The 16,652-nt window shown below is 44.6% G+C and overlaps 1 protein-coding gene across 1 annotated transcript in view; it reads right to left on the bottom strand.

The window, feature by feature from the left end:
• LOC148454302 (guanylate-binding protein 1-like) overlaps positions 1–16,652 on the bottom strand; it is a 113,312-nt gene that overhangs the window by 66,006 nt on the left and 30,654 nt on the right. The window contains exons 8-9 of the mRNA XM_088461089.1: positions 6,434–6,714; positions 5,974–6,186 (exon numbers count right to left, since the gene is read on the bottom strand). Of these exons, the coding sequence (XP_088317215.1) occupies positions 5,974–6,186; positions 6,434–6,714 (494 nt within the window). The remainder of the gene's footprint in view (positions 1–5,973; positions 6,187–6,433; positions 6,715–16,652) is intronic.

The raw sequence follows: 16,652 nt of genomic DNA, 5'->3' as shown, positions 1-16,652 counted from the left end.
TTATATTGCCAGTACTGCTCATTGCACAGTCACTGAGACATTTATATCAAGTATATTGCAAGTACTGCTCACTGCACAGTCACTGAGTCATTTACACCAAGTATATTGCCAGTACTGATCATTGCACAGTCACTGAGACATTTATACCAAGTATATTGCCAGTACTGCTCATTGCACAGTCACTGATACATTTATACCAAGTATATTGCCAGTACTGATCATTGCACAGTCACTGAGACATTTATACCAAGTATATTGCCAGTACTGCTCATTGCACAGTCACTGAGACATTTATACCAAGTATATTGCCAGTACTGATCATTGCACAGTCACTGAGACATTTATACCAAGTATATTGCCAGTACTGCTCATTGCACAGTCACTGAGACATTTATACCAAGTATATTGCCAGTACTGATCATTGCACAGTCACTGAGACATTTATACCAAGTATATTGCCAGTACTGCTCATTGTAGAGGCACTGAGACATTTATACCAAGTATATTGCCAGTACTGATCATTGCACAGTCACTGAGACATTTATACCAAGTATACTGCCAGTACTGCTCACTGCAGAGGCACTGAGACGTTTATACCAAGTATATTGCCAGTACTGCTCATTGTAGAGGCACCATTGCAGAGGCATTGAGACATTTATACCAAGTATATTGCCAGTACTGATCATTGCAGAGGCACTGAGACATTTATACTAAGTACATTGCCAGTACTGATCATTGCAGAGGCACTGATACATTTATACCAAGTACATTGCCAGTACTGATCATTGCACAGGCATTGAGACATTTATACCAAGTATATTGCCAGTACTGCTCATTGCACAGTCACTGATACATTTATACCAAGTATATTGCCAGTACTGATCATTGCACAGTCACTGAGACATTTATACCAAGTATATTGCCAGTACTGCTCATTGCACAGTCACTGAGACATTTATACCAAGTATATTGCCAGTACTGATCATTGCACAGTCACTGAGACATTTATACCAAGTATATTGCCAGTACTGCTCATTGCACAGTCACTGAGACATTTATACCAAGTATATTGCCAGTACTGATCATTGCACAGTCACTGAGACATTTATACCAAGTATATTGCCAGTACTGCTCATTGTAGAGGCACTGAGACATTTATACTAAGTATATTGCCAGTACTGATCATTGCACAGTCACTGAGACATTTATACCAAGTATACTGCCAGTACTGCTCACTGCAGAGGCACTGAGACGTTTATACCAAGTATATTGCCAGTACTGCTCATTGTAGAGGCACCATTGCAGAGGCATTGAGACATTTATACCAAGTATATTGCCAGTACTGATCATTGCAGAGGCACTGAGACATTTATACTAAGTACATTGCCAGTACTGATCATTGCAGAGGCACTGAGACATTTATACCAAGTACATTGCCAGTACTGATCATTGCAGAGGCACTGATACATTTATACCAAGTATATTGCCAGTACTGATCATTGCAGAGGCACTGATACATTTATACCAAGTATATTGCCAGTACTGATCATTGCACAGTCACTGAGACATTTATACCAAGTATATTGCCAGTACTGATCATTGCAGAGTCACTGAGACATTTATACCAAGTATATTGCCAGTACTGATCATTGCAGAGGCACTGATACATACCAAGTATATTGCCAGTACTGATGATTGTACAGTCACTGAGACATTTATACCAAGTATATTGCCAGTACTGATCATTGCAGAGGCACTGATACATTTATACCAAGTATATTGCCAGTACTGATCATTGCACAGTCACTGAGACATTTATACTAAGCAGCATAATTTCACACACCTCATGCAATTCCTGTTTAGATATTAATTTTTCATGCAACCTCACAATCTATATTGTACACACCACACTAATATTAGGATAACAACATTACACAGTGTAACAACCAATTACATAACACACTCGCACAAAGGGTTTTAGAGCGCAATTCTTTCCAAAAATTAGTTTACCGTGCGGATGGGTAACCTCTCTATCAGCAGCACAACCCCAAACCATCAGATACCTGTGTGTGCAGGGAACTCCACCCAACTAATTCTGTCTCCAGGAACATGGCGCACACGCTATATGCCCGGAGACTTCACTATTATGCACGGACAAATCTCTGGGAAAATAGCCACCATGCCATGTTCCTGGTGATTTCTGCCAGCAGTGCCGGCTGGGGGGGACCTCTGAAGTGGTAAGTATAAATATATAGGTGTGTGGGGGTCTATGTACACCACACACCTTTCACACATCATAAATACGCCAATGTCTACACACCTCATTGCGATGCTGTCCCTATCTCAGCTGCGCTGCCCTCACTTACACAATCACAGATCTAGACAATGGCAAATGTAAAGACAGCACACTCGGTGGTCTGATATTCCCATTAAGTTACCAAAGGGAAATTTATGAACTGATCAAAATAAATGTCTATACAGTATCTAGTTGTAAATTATCCTTTTTCAAAGAACGGTTTGAACTGCAAAAATTTCTGATTAATGAGAGTTATATGAAGCACAGCTCGGGCAGAGGGGTCACAATTAGGGGTGTGCACCGGACACTTTTCGTGTTTTGTGTTTTGGTTTTGGATCTGGATCTTTCTTCGTGTTTTGGATCTGGATTGGTTTTGCCAAAACCACCCTTCCGTGTTTTGGGTTCTGGGTTTTGTGTTTTGGATCTGGATTTTTTCTTAAAAAATAAAAAAAAAACGCTAAAATCACATAAATGGGCCTTTTTTTGTTCCTACGCTATTAATAACCCCAATAACATTAATTTCCACTCATTTCCACTCTATTCTGAACACCTCACACCTCACAATATTGTTTTTAGGCCAAAAGGTTGTACCGAGGAAGCTGGATGACTATGCTAAGCGACACAAGGGGGCGGCACAAACACGTGGCCCATCTAGGAGTGGCACTGCAGTGGCAGACAGGAAGCCAATCAGCGTTATGGTGCCCATTTGCATGTAGCACGAACCCGGGAGATCCGTGCTACATGCATCTGTGTGATTGGCACAGAGCAATGACAGGTCCGTGAGACCCGTCTGTGCTGCTGTGGTAAAAAAAAAAAAAAAAAAACCTGTGTAAAAAAAGAAAAAAATGGCGTGCACCCCCCCAAAAAAGAGCAACCAGCCCCGGGCATTAGTAACCCAGTGCTGGGTGTGCTTAAATACAGGGGACAAACGACGTAGGGGTCCCCTGTACTTAAGCACAACCAGCACCGGGCTAGTCAGAACCAGCGCTGGTTGCCAAAATACGGGGGACAAACGACATAGGGGTCCCCTGTATTCTGCGCAACCAGCTCTGGGCTCTGATCCGGTCCTGGTTCTGGAAATATAGGGGACAAAAAATGAGTAGGGTTCCCCTGTATGTTCCAGAACCAGCACTGGACTTTTTCTAGCGGGGGGCTGATGCCACAGCCAGGGGAGCCCTTTCACCGGGCCCCCCAGCCGCAGCATCAACCCTGACCGCTAGTCAGCCCAGGCCGGGGATCCCTGGAGAGCTGGGGACCCCCCCAATAAAGGGGTCACCCTCTCCAGGGCACCCCAGGCCCAGGCTGATAGCCCGGGGCTATCCCCGCCACCCCTGGTGGCGGTGGGTGGCGGGTTGATTGTGTGGTGTGGTGTAAATAAAGAATATCAAACATTGTCTTTACAAGTAGAACTGCAAGTCCCAGCTAGCCTGCCCCGCATGCTGGTACTTGGAGAACCACAAGTACCAGCATGCAGGGCATTAAGGGCCCACTAGTACCTGTAGTTCACCTGTAAAAAAAATGTTTAAAAAAACACAGGACACACACACCGTGACAGTATAAGTTTATTAAACATACATACACACACACACGTACACATACTCACCTATGTAACCTGTAGCATCGGTCCACTTGTCCGGTAAAGTATCCCTAGGGGACCTGTGAAAAAAAACATACTCACCATCTCCTATGCGAGGTTCTGTCCTCTTCGTTCCAAAGTAGGCATCCCCGGACTTGGCAAAAAAAAAAACGAAAACGCGATCCACGAACTTAGTACCGTTCTATAGAACGGTACTTCCCGAATGAGAGCTTAGCGGCGGGGTATCACCATGGAAACCCCGCTGCTAAGCGTTCATTGGCTGAGAGAGGTCATCTCCCGTCTCTCAGCCAATGAACGGCTCCCTCCATTGTAGTCAATGGTGGGAACCGCAGGGTAAACTTTAATAACCTTGCGGCTCCCAGCATTGACTACAATGGAGGGAGCCGTTCATTGGCTGAGAGAGACGGGAGATGGCCTCTCTCAGCCAATGAACGCTTAGCAGCGGGGTTTCCATGGTGATACCCCGCCGCTAAGCTCTCATTCGGGAAGTACCGTTCTATAGAACGGTACTAAGTTCGTGGATCGCGTTTTCGTTTTTTTTTTTTTGCCAAGTCCGGGGATGCCTACTTTGGAACGAAGAGGACAGAACCTCGCATAGGAGATGGTGAGTATGTTTTTTTTCACAGGTCCCCTATGGATACTTTACCGGACAAGTGGACCGATGCTACAGGGTTACATAGGTGAGTATGTGTACATGTGTGTGTGTGTGTGTATGTATGTTTAATAAACTTATACTGTCACGGTGTGTGTGTCCTGTGTTTTTTTTAAACATTTTTTTACAGGTGAACTACAGGTACTAGTGGGCCCTTAATGCCCTGCATGCTGGTACTTGTGGTTCTCCAAGTACCAGCATGCGGGGCAGGCTTGCTGGGACTTGCAGTTCTACTTGTAAAGACAATGTTTGATATTCTTTATTTACACCACACCACACCACACAATCAACCCGCCACCCACCGCCACCAGGGGTGGCGGGGATAGCCCCGGGCTATCAGCATGGGCCTGGGGAGCCCTGGAGAGGGTGACCCCTTTATTGGGGGGGTCCCCAGCTCTCCAGGGATCCCCGGCCTGGGCTGACTAGCGGTCAGGGCTGATGCTGCGGCTGGGGGGCCCGGTGAAAGGGCTCCCCTGGCTGTGGCATCAGCCCCCCGCTAGAAAAAGTCCAGTGCTGGTTCTGGAACATACAGGGGAACCCTACTCATTTTTTTCCCCTGTATTTCCAGAACCAGGACCGGATCAGAGCCCAGAGCTGGTTGCGCAGAATACGGGGGACCCCTACGTCGTTTGTCCCCCGTATTTTGGCAACCAGCTCTGGTTCTGACTAGCCCAGTGCCGGTTGTGTTTAAGTACAGGGGACCCCTATGTCGTTTGTCCCCTGTATTTAAGCACACCCAGCACTGGGTCACTAATGCCCGGGGCTGGTTGCTCTTTTTTTGGGGGGGGTACGCCATTTTTTTCTCTTTTTACACAGGTTTTTTTTTTTTTTTTTACCACAGCAGCACAGACGGGTCTCACGGACCCGTTAGTGCTCTGTGTCAATGACACAGATGCAAGTAGCACGGATCTCCTGGTCCGTGCGTGCATCTGTGTCATTGAAATACACAGCAGCACAGACGGGTCTCACTGACCCATCTGTGCTCTGTGTCACTGTCAATCACACAGATGCATGTAGCACGGATCTCACGAGTCCGTGCTACATGCAAATGAGCACCATAATGCTGATTGGCTGACAGCCGTGACAGACGGCTCTGTCAGCCAATCAGCACTTTGCCCATTAAAGGCAAAGGCATTTTTTTTTAAATGGCCGCTCGAGGCAAAACCTCGAGATCCGACAGCAGATCTCGAGGTTTTGCCTCGGGAGAGGGATCCGGGGCAGACAGGGAGATCCGAGCTTGGGCTCGGATCGCCCCGGATCCCCGAAGTTCGGGTGGGTTCGGTTCTCAGGGAACCGAACCCGCTCATCCCTAGTCACAATGGCTGGATACCACTATACACACATCGTTATAATGAGCTAAAGAAAGAGTCTATCATCACACAACTAAGTGACATCTGATTGGCCAAACAATAAACCCCACCCACATACCTGTACACCTTTTCCTGTCTCCATTTTGTATTTTTCCTTTATTGCTTTCAGGTCTTTCTTGAACCGTTTATGGCCACCAGGGGCGCTGTATGTTCCTTCAGCCAACGCTGCCTCAATCGCTGCAGAAAGTGTCTTAATAAGGGTCTCACAGCGTTCCCGAGACTTTGTCTCATTTACCCGGCAGAACTCTTCTTTGTTCTGTAATGCAAGTTCCTGAGGAAGGAAATACAAGAGTCACATCAGTATGTTGCATGGGTTTTAGTTACGTGTATACATATGAAATACATACAGCTAATCTGAACTTGCTAATATTTTAGTGCACCTCAACGTTCATCTTCAGTCTGGGAAATGATTCCTGGTACTTACAGTATCAACTATCAACACGTCCCTTCCATATCTAGTTGTTTATCCTACGGTATATCAGGATGCAGAGTTACTAATGTTTGGACCTGAGACTCACTATAAATTGTTTCTGGAACTTGTGATCTTTGTCCTTGTAGGATTTTTTCATGAAAAGCTGAAGAGCTTCATTCTCACACTGTCTGCTCAGATTTAGTAACTGGTCCAGTGTCTCGGTGGGATACACAACACTTTCATTCATCTTCTTCTCATAGTACTGTATCGCCTCCTGGACAGCCGCCTTGTTTTCTGTCTCAGACAGGGAAAGCACCACCTCCTCCATGCAGGCGACATTGGAGGAGCTTATAGCGTCAGTGTATGTTTTTGCCAATTTAGCCAGCCCTTAAAATGAGAAAAAAAAAAGATCAATGTATTCTTTATACACTCGGTCAGAAAACTGAGAAATCTCTCTAAAGCCTCGTACACACTGGCTGTTATTTTGAACGACTGAACGATAACGATATAATTTTCATTCACTATATCGGCCAGTGTGTATGCCATCAACGACCAGCGGGACTTGCTCCCGCTGGCTGTTAATGACTTCACTCTTCGGCTGAACCTGCAACTCCAACCTGACGATATAGTCGGGTTTGTGCAGGTTCGCGGATGAGGTAGGGTGCCGGCACTGAATGATATCGTTAACGATATCATTCAGTGTGTCTGCTCAATGTTGTTAATGATATTGAGCACACAACTGCTGGGGCCACACTAAACGATATCGCTCAGTGTGTACCGGCCTTAAAGCTTACTGCAGTAAGTCAGCCATCTGGTTACAGAGCCAGATTAATAATTACAAGTAGTTTTATTTCCGAATAATAAAACAGATAAAAACGGATACACAGATAATAACAGATAAATGTTTTGGCAGATTTCCGATTTCAGTGTTTCACAGTTGCCAAATTAGTCTCTAAAGGTCATTTTTGAAAAATTTTGGAATTCAGATCAATTGATTAAAATTGTCTTCTTTTGAAAACATAATGGAAGAAAAGATATATCCGGCGTTAGCACTGTACTAAATAAGGGTACAGTGTATGAGAAATACGGATCCTCTACTGCAGCACGCTGGGATATTGTCAAATCCCTAACTCCAAGAAACTGAAAAGACTCTCAACATGGAACAGCGCTAAATTGTATCTGAATAATATAGGACCTGATGCTTAGGGTCTGATTCAGCATGGATCGCAAGTCTACTGTACGTTCCCACGCACCTCGCCGATGTTTGTGTTCTGCGCATGCGTGCATGACCTGGCTGCTGTGATCAGGAAGTGATCGCAGAGAACACGCAGTGCCATTGCATAGTGATTGACATGAAGTTTTGGGGTGGAGAGTGGGGGTGATCGGAGGAATGCAGGCCTGTGCATTTGAACGCCGTTACAGGGGCATGCATAATTAAGCCCATGCGATTGCATACGCTGCCAGAGGTCCTAGAGGTCATAGTCAACCACAACTCTGCGTATGGGTCCGATGTTACTCGATGTTACCAATGTTTTCGCTGACTTTCTGATGTATACACGCAGTTGGCCGGTGATATAAGCACTGCACATGCGTTCCTATGATTACCGCACAGAGATGCAGAATTAATTTGGAGGCAAGGAGTGTGGCTTTTAGTGGCCGTTCCTGGGAGGTAACAGGGGGTGGCTAGGCAGACGTGGTCGTGTCACTTGTGTAGCACCGACAGCGGCTGCATCTAAAGATGGAGAATCACTCATGCAGGATGCTTAGATCAGATGGAGAAACTTCTCTTGCAGTTGGGTTGGAGCAAGTCTTGATGCACTGTGGTGGATTTGCACCACTGGGAGTGGGCGCATCAGTATGAACAAAATTGGTGCATTATGGCAACGTTAATCAATATAAAGCATTGTCTTTAATAATATATTGAATATAGTGAATTCCTTTTAATAATTTAGGAATGTCTTAATTTATATAATTATACATATTAATTATGAAAACCTAAAAAAATAACACCACAATGTAACTTTAAGACACAATAAGTTTTAAATTTGATAAAATAACCCAAATATATATTAAGCAATACTAGGAAATCTGCTGTATAATTACAGTAGGCGCACCCAGTCCCTACAGGCATCTTCCCAGAATAAGAGTCACACAGTGTAGTTTCTCCTGCCGCTATCTAATATACATGTGACAATTAGGGAAGAGCAGGTTCGGTTCCCTGAGAACCAAACCCTTCCGAACTACGGGGATCCGAGCCGGCTTGGGTTTTCCCGCCTGACTCGGATCTGAAAACAAGGCAAAATATCATCATACTGCTGTTGGATCCTCACAGATTTTTGATTCTATAAAAGTCCTGTGATTACCGTCATTTTTCATTCTGGCTGTGGAGCATGATGAGGGAGGGAACTGGGATCTGTTGCTGACCATAGGGGCTGTCTGGCTACTGTTGTCCATATAGGGGCTGGCTGTTGTCTATAGAGGGACTGGCTATTGTCCTCTCCAAAGGGGCTGGCTGTAGTGCTGTGTTGTCCAGGGGGTGCTCTGTCCTTCAGGGGTGCTCTTCACCCACCCCCAGAGTGAATATTTTTTTTTTTCTGTGTGCATGTTAGCCACTCTTGTCATCAGTGTAGGTGCGCAGGGGTGCTGTGCAGCTGTCTGTCAAGGAGCTGCTGACTCTTTCAGGGGTTCACCCCCAGTGTTAAAAAATAAATAAATTTTTTGTGTGTGTGTTAGCCACACCTGTCATCGGCGTAGGTGCACAGGGGTGTGGTGCTCCTGTCTGTCAAGGGGCTGCTGTCCAAAAAAATAAATAATTAATTTTGTGTGCATATTAACCACCCCTGTCATCGGCATAGCTGTGCAGGGGATCTACGCTGCTCCTGTCTGTCAAGGGGCTGCTGCCCCAAAAAATAAACAATTTTGTGTGTGGTTGTGTGCGTAGTGAGTATGGAGGACAGTCACATGACCGGAGAGCAGGATCCACATCCCAGTCTTGTAGCTGCCAGCAGCAGTCATGATGACGATGCAAGGCCGTCAACGTCATCTATGAAGGCTGGTGTACCTGGGCTTAAGTCAGGCCAAAAAAATCAGGCTAAAAAAAAAAAATCAACTTTTACCCTGTTAAAGCAAAAAACAATTACAGCTAATGCAGCTTTAGTGAAAAAAAATTGGCAATATGCCATTCACTACACGAGGTGGCAAGGAAAGGATAAGGCCTTGGCCTGTATTTATGATGACTAATAGTTCTAATGATAATTTAAGCCCCTCTGCTTGTTGGTAAGGTTCAAAAATAATAAAAATTGTTGTTAAGACGAGTAAGACATCGGAACCAACTGTGTGCTCTGAAAAGTCAAAAATCCCCAAGGAGTGTCCAAGTGTGTCTGCTGTTGCCATGTGTGAGCCTGACCTTTCTAGTAATACTGTCCTTGAAGAGGATCCTCCTTCCAACATTTGTGTGCTTTTAGATGTAGAAATCGAGGATGCTTCTGTGGAATTGCATGAGTGGGATGAGGAGGATATTTATCTAGTTGGCAATAACAAGGATGATGAGGATGTTATTGATGATGATGAGGATGAGGATGTTGACGGCAACGATGTTTGTGTAAAAACTGTAAATCAGGCAATAGTTGTTGTTGCCCATGGTGGGAGAACTCCCATTATTGCCATGCATGGGCAAAGGACCAAAAAATCCACTTTTCATGTGTGGAATTATTTTCACCCAAATCCGGACAACTTTTGCCAGGCCATTTGTGACCGTTGACAAGTAACAGTGAGTAGAGGTAAGGACCTTAACCATCTTGGAACCTCCTCCCTCTTACGTCACTTGCATCACATTCATCATATCGGAAAGGGTACTGAAACTTTGGGGGACAAAAAAACAATATCAGTCCAGTGTCACCATGCTGCTCCCTTTTATCTGGTTCCAAGCACCTGCAATATCCACCACCAACACCTGCATCATCATCAACATCCTCATTCATAATCGAAAGTAGTCCTGCATCAAATAGCATAAGGACTGACTCCTCTCCTATCCGTTGTTCTGCAGAAGGATCCTTGAGTGTTACGCCTGCTACTGCTGCTGTAAGTGGATCTTCATCCCAGAAAGGGACAGGAAGAAGACTACTTTTAGTAGTTCAGGAAGTTCAACCAAACAATTGACTGTTACACAGTCCTTTGCATTGGCAAACAAGTATGACAGCAAACACCCAGCTGCACAGCGGATTATTGATGCCATAACAGCTATGCTGGTATTAGATGTGGTCCAGTGTCCACCATTAATGCAGTGGGTTTTACCCAGTTAATAGAGGTCCTGTGTTCCTGCTACAATGTGCCTTTTAGATTCCATTTCTCTAGAATAGCCATTGCCAATCTGTACAATTGCATTAAAAAAACTTATTAAATGTCCTCCAAATTGCCGTTGTGCCCACTGTCCACTTAACCAAAGATATGTGGACAAGTGGGACAAGGCAAACTAAAGATTACATGACTGACAGTCCACTGGGTAGGTGTATTGCATCCAACAGTACAAACAGCAGCAGCAGCTAACAAATGCCAGCTCATTCTGAGGCAGGCTACTCTGTGTATCACCGGTTTCAGTAAGAGGCGTAGCGCTGAGAACCTCTTAGAGATACTCAGGGAAATCATTGCAAAATGGCTTACCCCACTTGGACTCTCCTCGGGATTTGTAATTTCTGAAAATGCCAGCAATGTTGTGCGAGCATTACATGTGGCGAATTCAATCACATCCCATGTTTTGCTCACAAAATTAATCTGGTGGGGCAACATTTAAAAAAAAAAATGACAGGGGCATGCAGGAGATGCTCTCGGTGGCCCGAAAGGTTTCTGGACATTTTTGACATTCAGCAACTGTGTGTTGAAAATTGCAGCACCATAAAGAACTGTTGAATTTGCCCTGCCATCAGCTGAAGCAAGAGGTAGTAACTAGGTAGAAGTCTACCCTCTATATGCTTCAGCGGATGGAGGAGCAAAAAAGGGCCATCCAAGGCTACACTACGGCCTTTGACGTAGGGAGAGGAGCGGGAATGCACCTTAATCAAGCGCAGTGGCGAATAATTTCTGTGTTGTGCAAGGTTCTCAAGCCCTTTGAACTTGCCACATGTGAAGTTAGTTCAGACACTGCCAGCTTGAGTCAGGTCATTCCCCTAATCAGACTTTTGCAAAAGCATCTGGAGAAACTGAAGGAGGAGCTGAAACAGAGTGATTCCGCTAATTATGTGGGACTGTAGCTCAAGCCCTTCATTTGCTTTGACAGGATCCAAGGGTTGTCAATCTCTTGAAATCAGATCAATATATTCTGGCGACTATACTTGATCCTAGGTTTAAGTCATAACTTTTGTCTTTTTCCGATGGACATAAATCTGAAAAGATGCAAAGAGCTGGTGGTGAAAAAATTGTCAGCTCAAGTGAAACATGGCACGGCAGCATCTCCTCCTTCAGTTTCTATAGCTGCCAGGAAAAACAAAATTTTCCTAAGAGACCCACTGCTGGTGGTGATGCAGATCAGTCAGCAAATCCTAATGATATTTGGTTGGGTCTAACTGGCTACAATTATGATACGGTGACCATTCAGAGAATGATGGATGACTATTTTAGGGATAGCATCCAAATAGGTATATCAGACAGTCCATTTCACTACTGGCAGGAAAAAGAGGCAATTTGGAGTCCCTTACACAAACTGGGTTTGCTGTACTTAAGTTGCCCACCCTACAGTGTGTACTCTGAAAGAGTTTTCAGCTCAGCTGGGAACCTTATCAGTGATCGTCATAGGAGGTTACTCCCCCAAAATGTGGAAAAGATGATATTCATCGAAATGAATTACAAATTCCTCGAGGAAGACCTCTACCAGCACTTAAGCCCAAAAAATACAGAAGCATCTGACTCTAATGGTGGATTCCAGCGGGGATGAATTCATATTGTGTGAAGAGAAGGAGGATGGACACACTGATGAGGATGACGATGATGACATCTAATGTATTGTAAAGCCAGTTTGTGTATTGGATCATTGCCACCAATGTCCACTGCACATTGGCAGCTTGTTTTGTGGGGAGTCCAAACAAACCAATCATTTCAGCCACAAGTGGCAGTCCCTGTCATTGAAAGTATTGGTTTGTTAAACTGTGAATGTCCTGTTTCATAAATGCACCTTTTTCCTTTCCATTATGTGCTGGTTGGGGCATTGCTGTCTGACTTTAAGGTTATGGTTTATGAATGTCCAGAAATTTTAATGGCCACAGACAGCATCTCCTGCATGCCCCTTTCATTTTTTTAAAGAAAATTCTGAACCAATTGCTGCTTGTTGTGTCAATCCGAAGGCACAAGTCACACAACAGTGACATTCAGCCAAGGGTTCTCAGCCCTTAAGGCTGCTACACGGCCCAAAGGCTGCATCCTGCTTCACGGCCCAAAGACCACCTGTCGTCACTCCTCACAAGCCCTCAAGGCTACAATGGCCGCAACTTGCCAAGAGTTCCAGGCCTCAAAGCTGTTGCAGGACTAATCATAGCTCTGTATTCCACTACTACTCAGCCCGGAGGCTGCATCAACAATTAACTATAACATATCAATTCTTCAGCCAGGGGCTGCACCAATTATCAATTCTTCAGCCAAGGCCTGCACCAATTACCAAGTATCAACTCTTCTTACTTCAGCCAGTGGCTGCGCCAACTATCAATTCTTTAATCTTCAAGGGGTACCCCAACCATCTTCTTTGCACAGTCCCCAACTCTATTTATCACTCAGTTTTGAGCAAGCTAGCTGGAGGCAACCTTTTGGCCCTTAACTAGATGAAAAAAAATATTGTGAGCTTATTGAAGTTAATAATACTATGGGAACGGAAAAAGGCCCATTTTCTGTCATTTTAGCTGTTTTTATGATTTAAGAAAAAATCCAGATGCAAAACCGAAAAACAAAAACACGGAGGTGAGGTTTTGGCAAAACCAGTCCAGAGCCAAAACCAGTGGAGATCCAAATCCAAAACTAAAACACAGGGGGGGGGGCTCAGTGCACATCTCAAGTGACAATGGAGTCGTCTCAGGTCCTTTGCCTTCTTAAATAAAACTCCTAACACAAATATATATATATATATATATATATATATATAACAGACATACATAGATACATACACACACACACTCAGGTCAATTCCCATCAGTTTATAAGACTTAAGGTGCGTACACACTAGGCGATAGAGGAACGACTAAGATTACGACATTGTAATTTAAGAGGTAATGCGATTGGCCACAAACAGGCACAAGGATGGTGAACCACTGAGACCACAGTGTTTGGGACTGTGAACAAGCCTGTCATCGGCGAAACCCGCGTCAGACATACACTTCCGGGTCACGTGATGTGCACACGTGACTCCGGCTCATATACTGCAGCATGCACTTGCTCTACTGACATCACCGCAGACTACACTTTTGGACTGCATGCTGATCAGGTAAGTAGTGCACACACCCTGCACTGCCTAGCGCATCAGGGCAGATGGCCACAAGTCCTGACAGCTACTTTACCCATTACTACACACATTGCTGGACTCTTACCAAACTGCAGCATATCAAGCAGTATTTTGAGAGGGACAATTGGTTGCTTTAATTCTCTTTCCTCTAAAGTATTATTATGTGATGCAAATATTCATAACTAGTGTGAAATATTTATTGGAACACTAATAATTAGTAGGGTCCAGCTCTGTTTTTGATTTTCTCTATGTGATATTCATGAGCAGCAACACTTATAACTAGTGTGTATCAGAACACACAATTGATCAAATCAGGTCCAATATACACTAGGGATGAGCGGGTTCGGATTCCTGAAATCCGAACCCCCCCGATCCGAGTCAGGCTCGACTTTTCCCGCCTGACTCAGATCTGAAATCGAGGCAAAATGTCATCATCCCACCTTCCGGATATCACGGGTTTTGTACTCTATAAAAGGTCCCCGCGTCAGCGCCATTTCTCACTCCGGCTGTGGACAGTGAAGAGGGAGGGCGGGAGCTAGGGCTGGCTGGGCTGTGTTGTGCTGCTGTTGTCCATAGGGGCTGTGACCACTCAGTCCATAGGGGCTGACTGGCCTGTGTTGTGCTGCTGTTGTCCATAGAGGCTGGCTGGGCTGTGTTGTGCTGCTATCATAGGGGCTGGCTGGGCTGTGTTGTGTAGTCAGTTGCAGTCATAGGGGCTGTGTCCACTCCAAAGTCTATAGGGGCTGGCTGGACTGTGTTGTGCAGTGTCAAATAAAGGCTCTAGTCCTAGAGGGGTGCTGTAGTGTTGTCCAGGGGGTGATCTGTGCATCAGGGATGCTCCCCCAAAGTGCACTCCAAAAAAAAAATTTTTTTTTTTTTTGTGTTTGTGAATTGTGTGCACTGTGGCCACACGTGCATCAACAAAGTAGCGCCAAGCGTGCGCCTGTGTCATAAGTAAAGGGCCAGCTGGCTTGACCATTAAAGGGTGGTGTATCCCCCAAAGTGCACTCCAAACTAAATAAAAAAGTATTTTCTGTGTTTGTGAATTGTGTGCACTGTGGCTGCACGTGCATCAACAAAGGAGCAGCGCCAAGCGTGCACCTTTGTCCCATAAGTAAAGAGCCGGCTGGCTTGTCCGTTAAAGGGTGCTGTAACCCCCAAAGTGTACTCTAAAAAAATTTTTTTTTCTGTGTTTGTGAATTGTGTGCACTGTACGTGCATCCTCAAAGCAGCAGCGCCAAGCATGCGTCTGTCTGTTAAAGGGTGGTGTAACCCTCAAAGTGCGCTCCACAAAAATAAAAAAATTCTTCTTTTTTATGTCTTTGTGAATTGTGTGCACTGTAGCTGCACGTGCATCAACAAAGGAGCAGCGCCAAGCGTGCGCCTGTGTCCCATAAGTAAAGAGCCGGCTGGCTCATTTCTTAAAGGGTGGTGTAACCAACAGAGTGCACTAGTCTCCAACAAAAATAAAAAAAATATTTTCTGTGTTTGTGTGCTCCTTAGCCGCACGTATATATCAATATAATATAAATGGAGGACCAAACTTTCTCCAATAAAAATAAAATAGGGAAAGATCAAGAACCACTTCCTCCTAGTGCTGAAGCTGCTGCCACTAGTCATGACAGACGATAACATGCCATCAACGTCGTTTGACAAGGCCGATGCCCAATGTCATAGTAGAGGGCATATACAATCCCAAATGACAAAGTTCAGGAAAATTACCTAAAAAAAACATTTAAATCATCTGAGGAGAAACGTAAACTTGCCAATATGCCATGTACAACACGGAGTGGCAAGGAACGGCTAAGGTCTTTCCCTATGTTCAAGACTAGTGGTTCAGCTTCACATGACGATGGAAGCCCTCATCCTGCTAAAAAAAAAAAATCAAACGAGTTAAGCTGGCAAAAGCACAGCGAAGAACTGTGCATTCTAAGAAGATATCACAAATCCCCAAGGAGAGTCCAAGTGTGGTGGCGGTTGCGATGCCTGACCTTCCCAGGACTGGACGGGAAGAGGTGGCTCTTTCCACCTGACGATATTAAAATTGAACCTCAATATACCCCTGCATGTACCTTCTAAAATCCTACCTATAAACCTCTAAGGATGACGCCAATTTGCGTACGCAGTCATACAGTAAATAAAAGACTCCAGACTTGGAACGTGTGGTTCCAAAGCACAAAGTATTATTCAAGTAAAAGTACAGTCAGTTACATGCTATTGATCCATACACAATTAGACGCAAAGGAATTATACAGACCCCAAGTACAGTATACATACGCATGCGCTCTGGACCAGATCCCGGCATTCAGAAAGAAAACCTCAGTCAATCAGCATTCAGCAAGAAGACTAAAGACCCAGTGTTTGAGCATACATGTTTATACCCCCCCCCCCAGAATAGACAGGACAATAGAGAAGTTTCTTGCTTATGCCATTGGTTCCCATGGGGGAACCATCTGTTACAGAGCGTTTAACAGTTGTTCATAAAATATACATTTGGTTGCTTGTAGTCTCTGTGGTCCATAAGTTAAGAATGCATGATGCGATCTCCACACCGATAGTACCGGAATTTTTTTGAAAGAGTACGCATCAGTACGAAACCAAACAAGGCTCTCTTAGCATGTATAAAACCTTAGTTATCAAATATCTTTATTTCACAGCATTTAAACTAACTGAACCAACTTAAATCTTATACTTTAAAGCTTATTAAACCTTATGTGTGAATATGTAGTGTGTGAGTATGCGGGGTGTGATATAAGGATGCTAGTTAACTTGGGGCAGATGCGTGCGCACAAAGCTTAATAAAAACAGCGGTTTCATACAAAGCCTTATGAATTCGTTAATATGCGAC

Source organism: Taudactylus pleione, unplaced genomic scaffold, assembly GCF_031769625.1.
Source record: "Taudactylus pleione unplaced genomic scaffold, aTauple2 ptg001014l, whole genome shotgun sequence".
Taxonomy (NCBI): Eukaryota; Metazoa; Chordata; class Amphibia; order Anura; family Myobatrachidae; genus Taudactylus; species Taudactylus pleione.
This window is presented reverse-complemented; position numbering and strand designations above follow the sequence as displayed.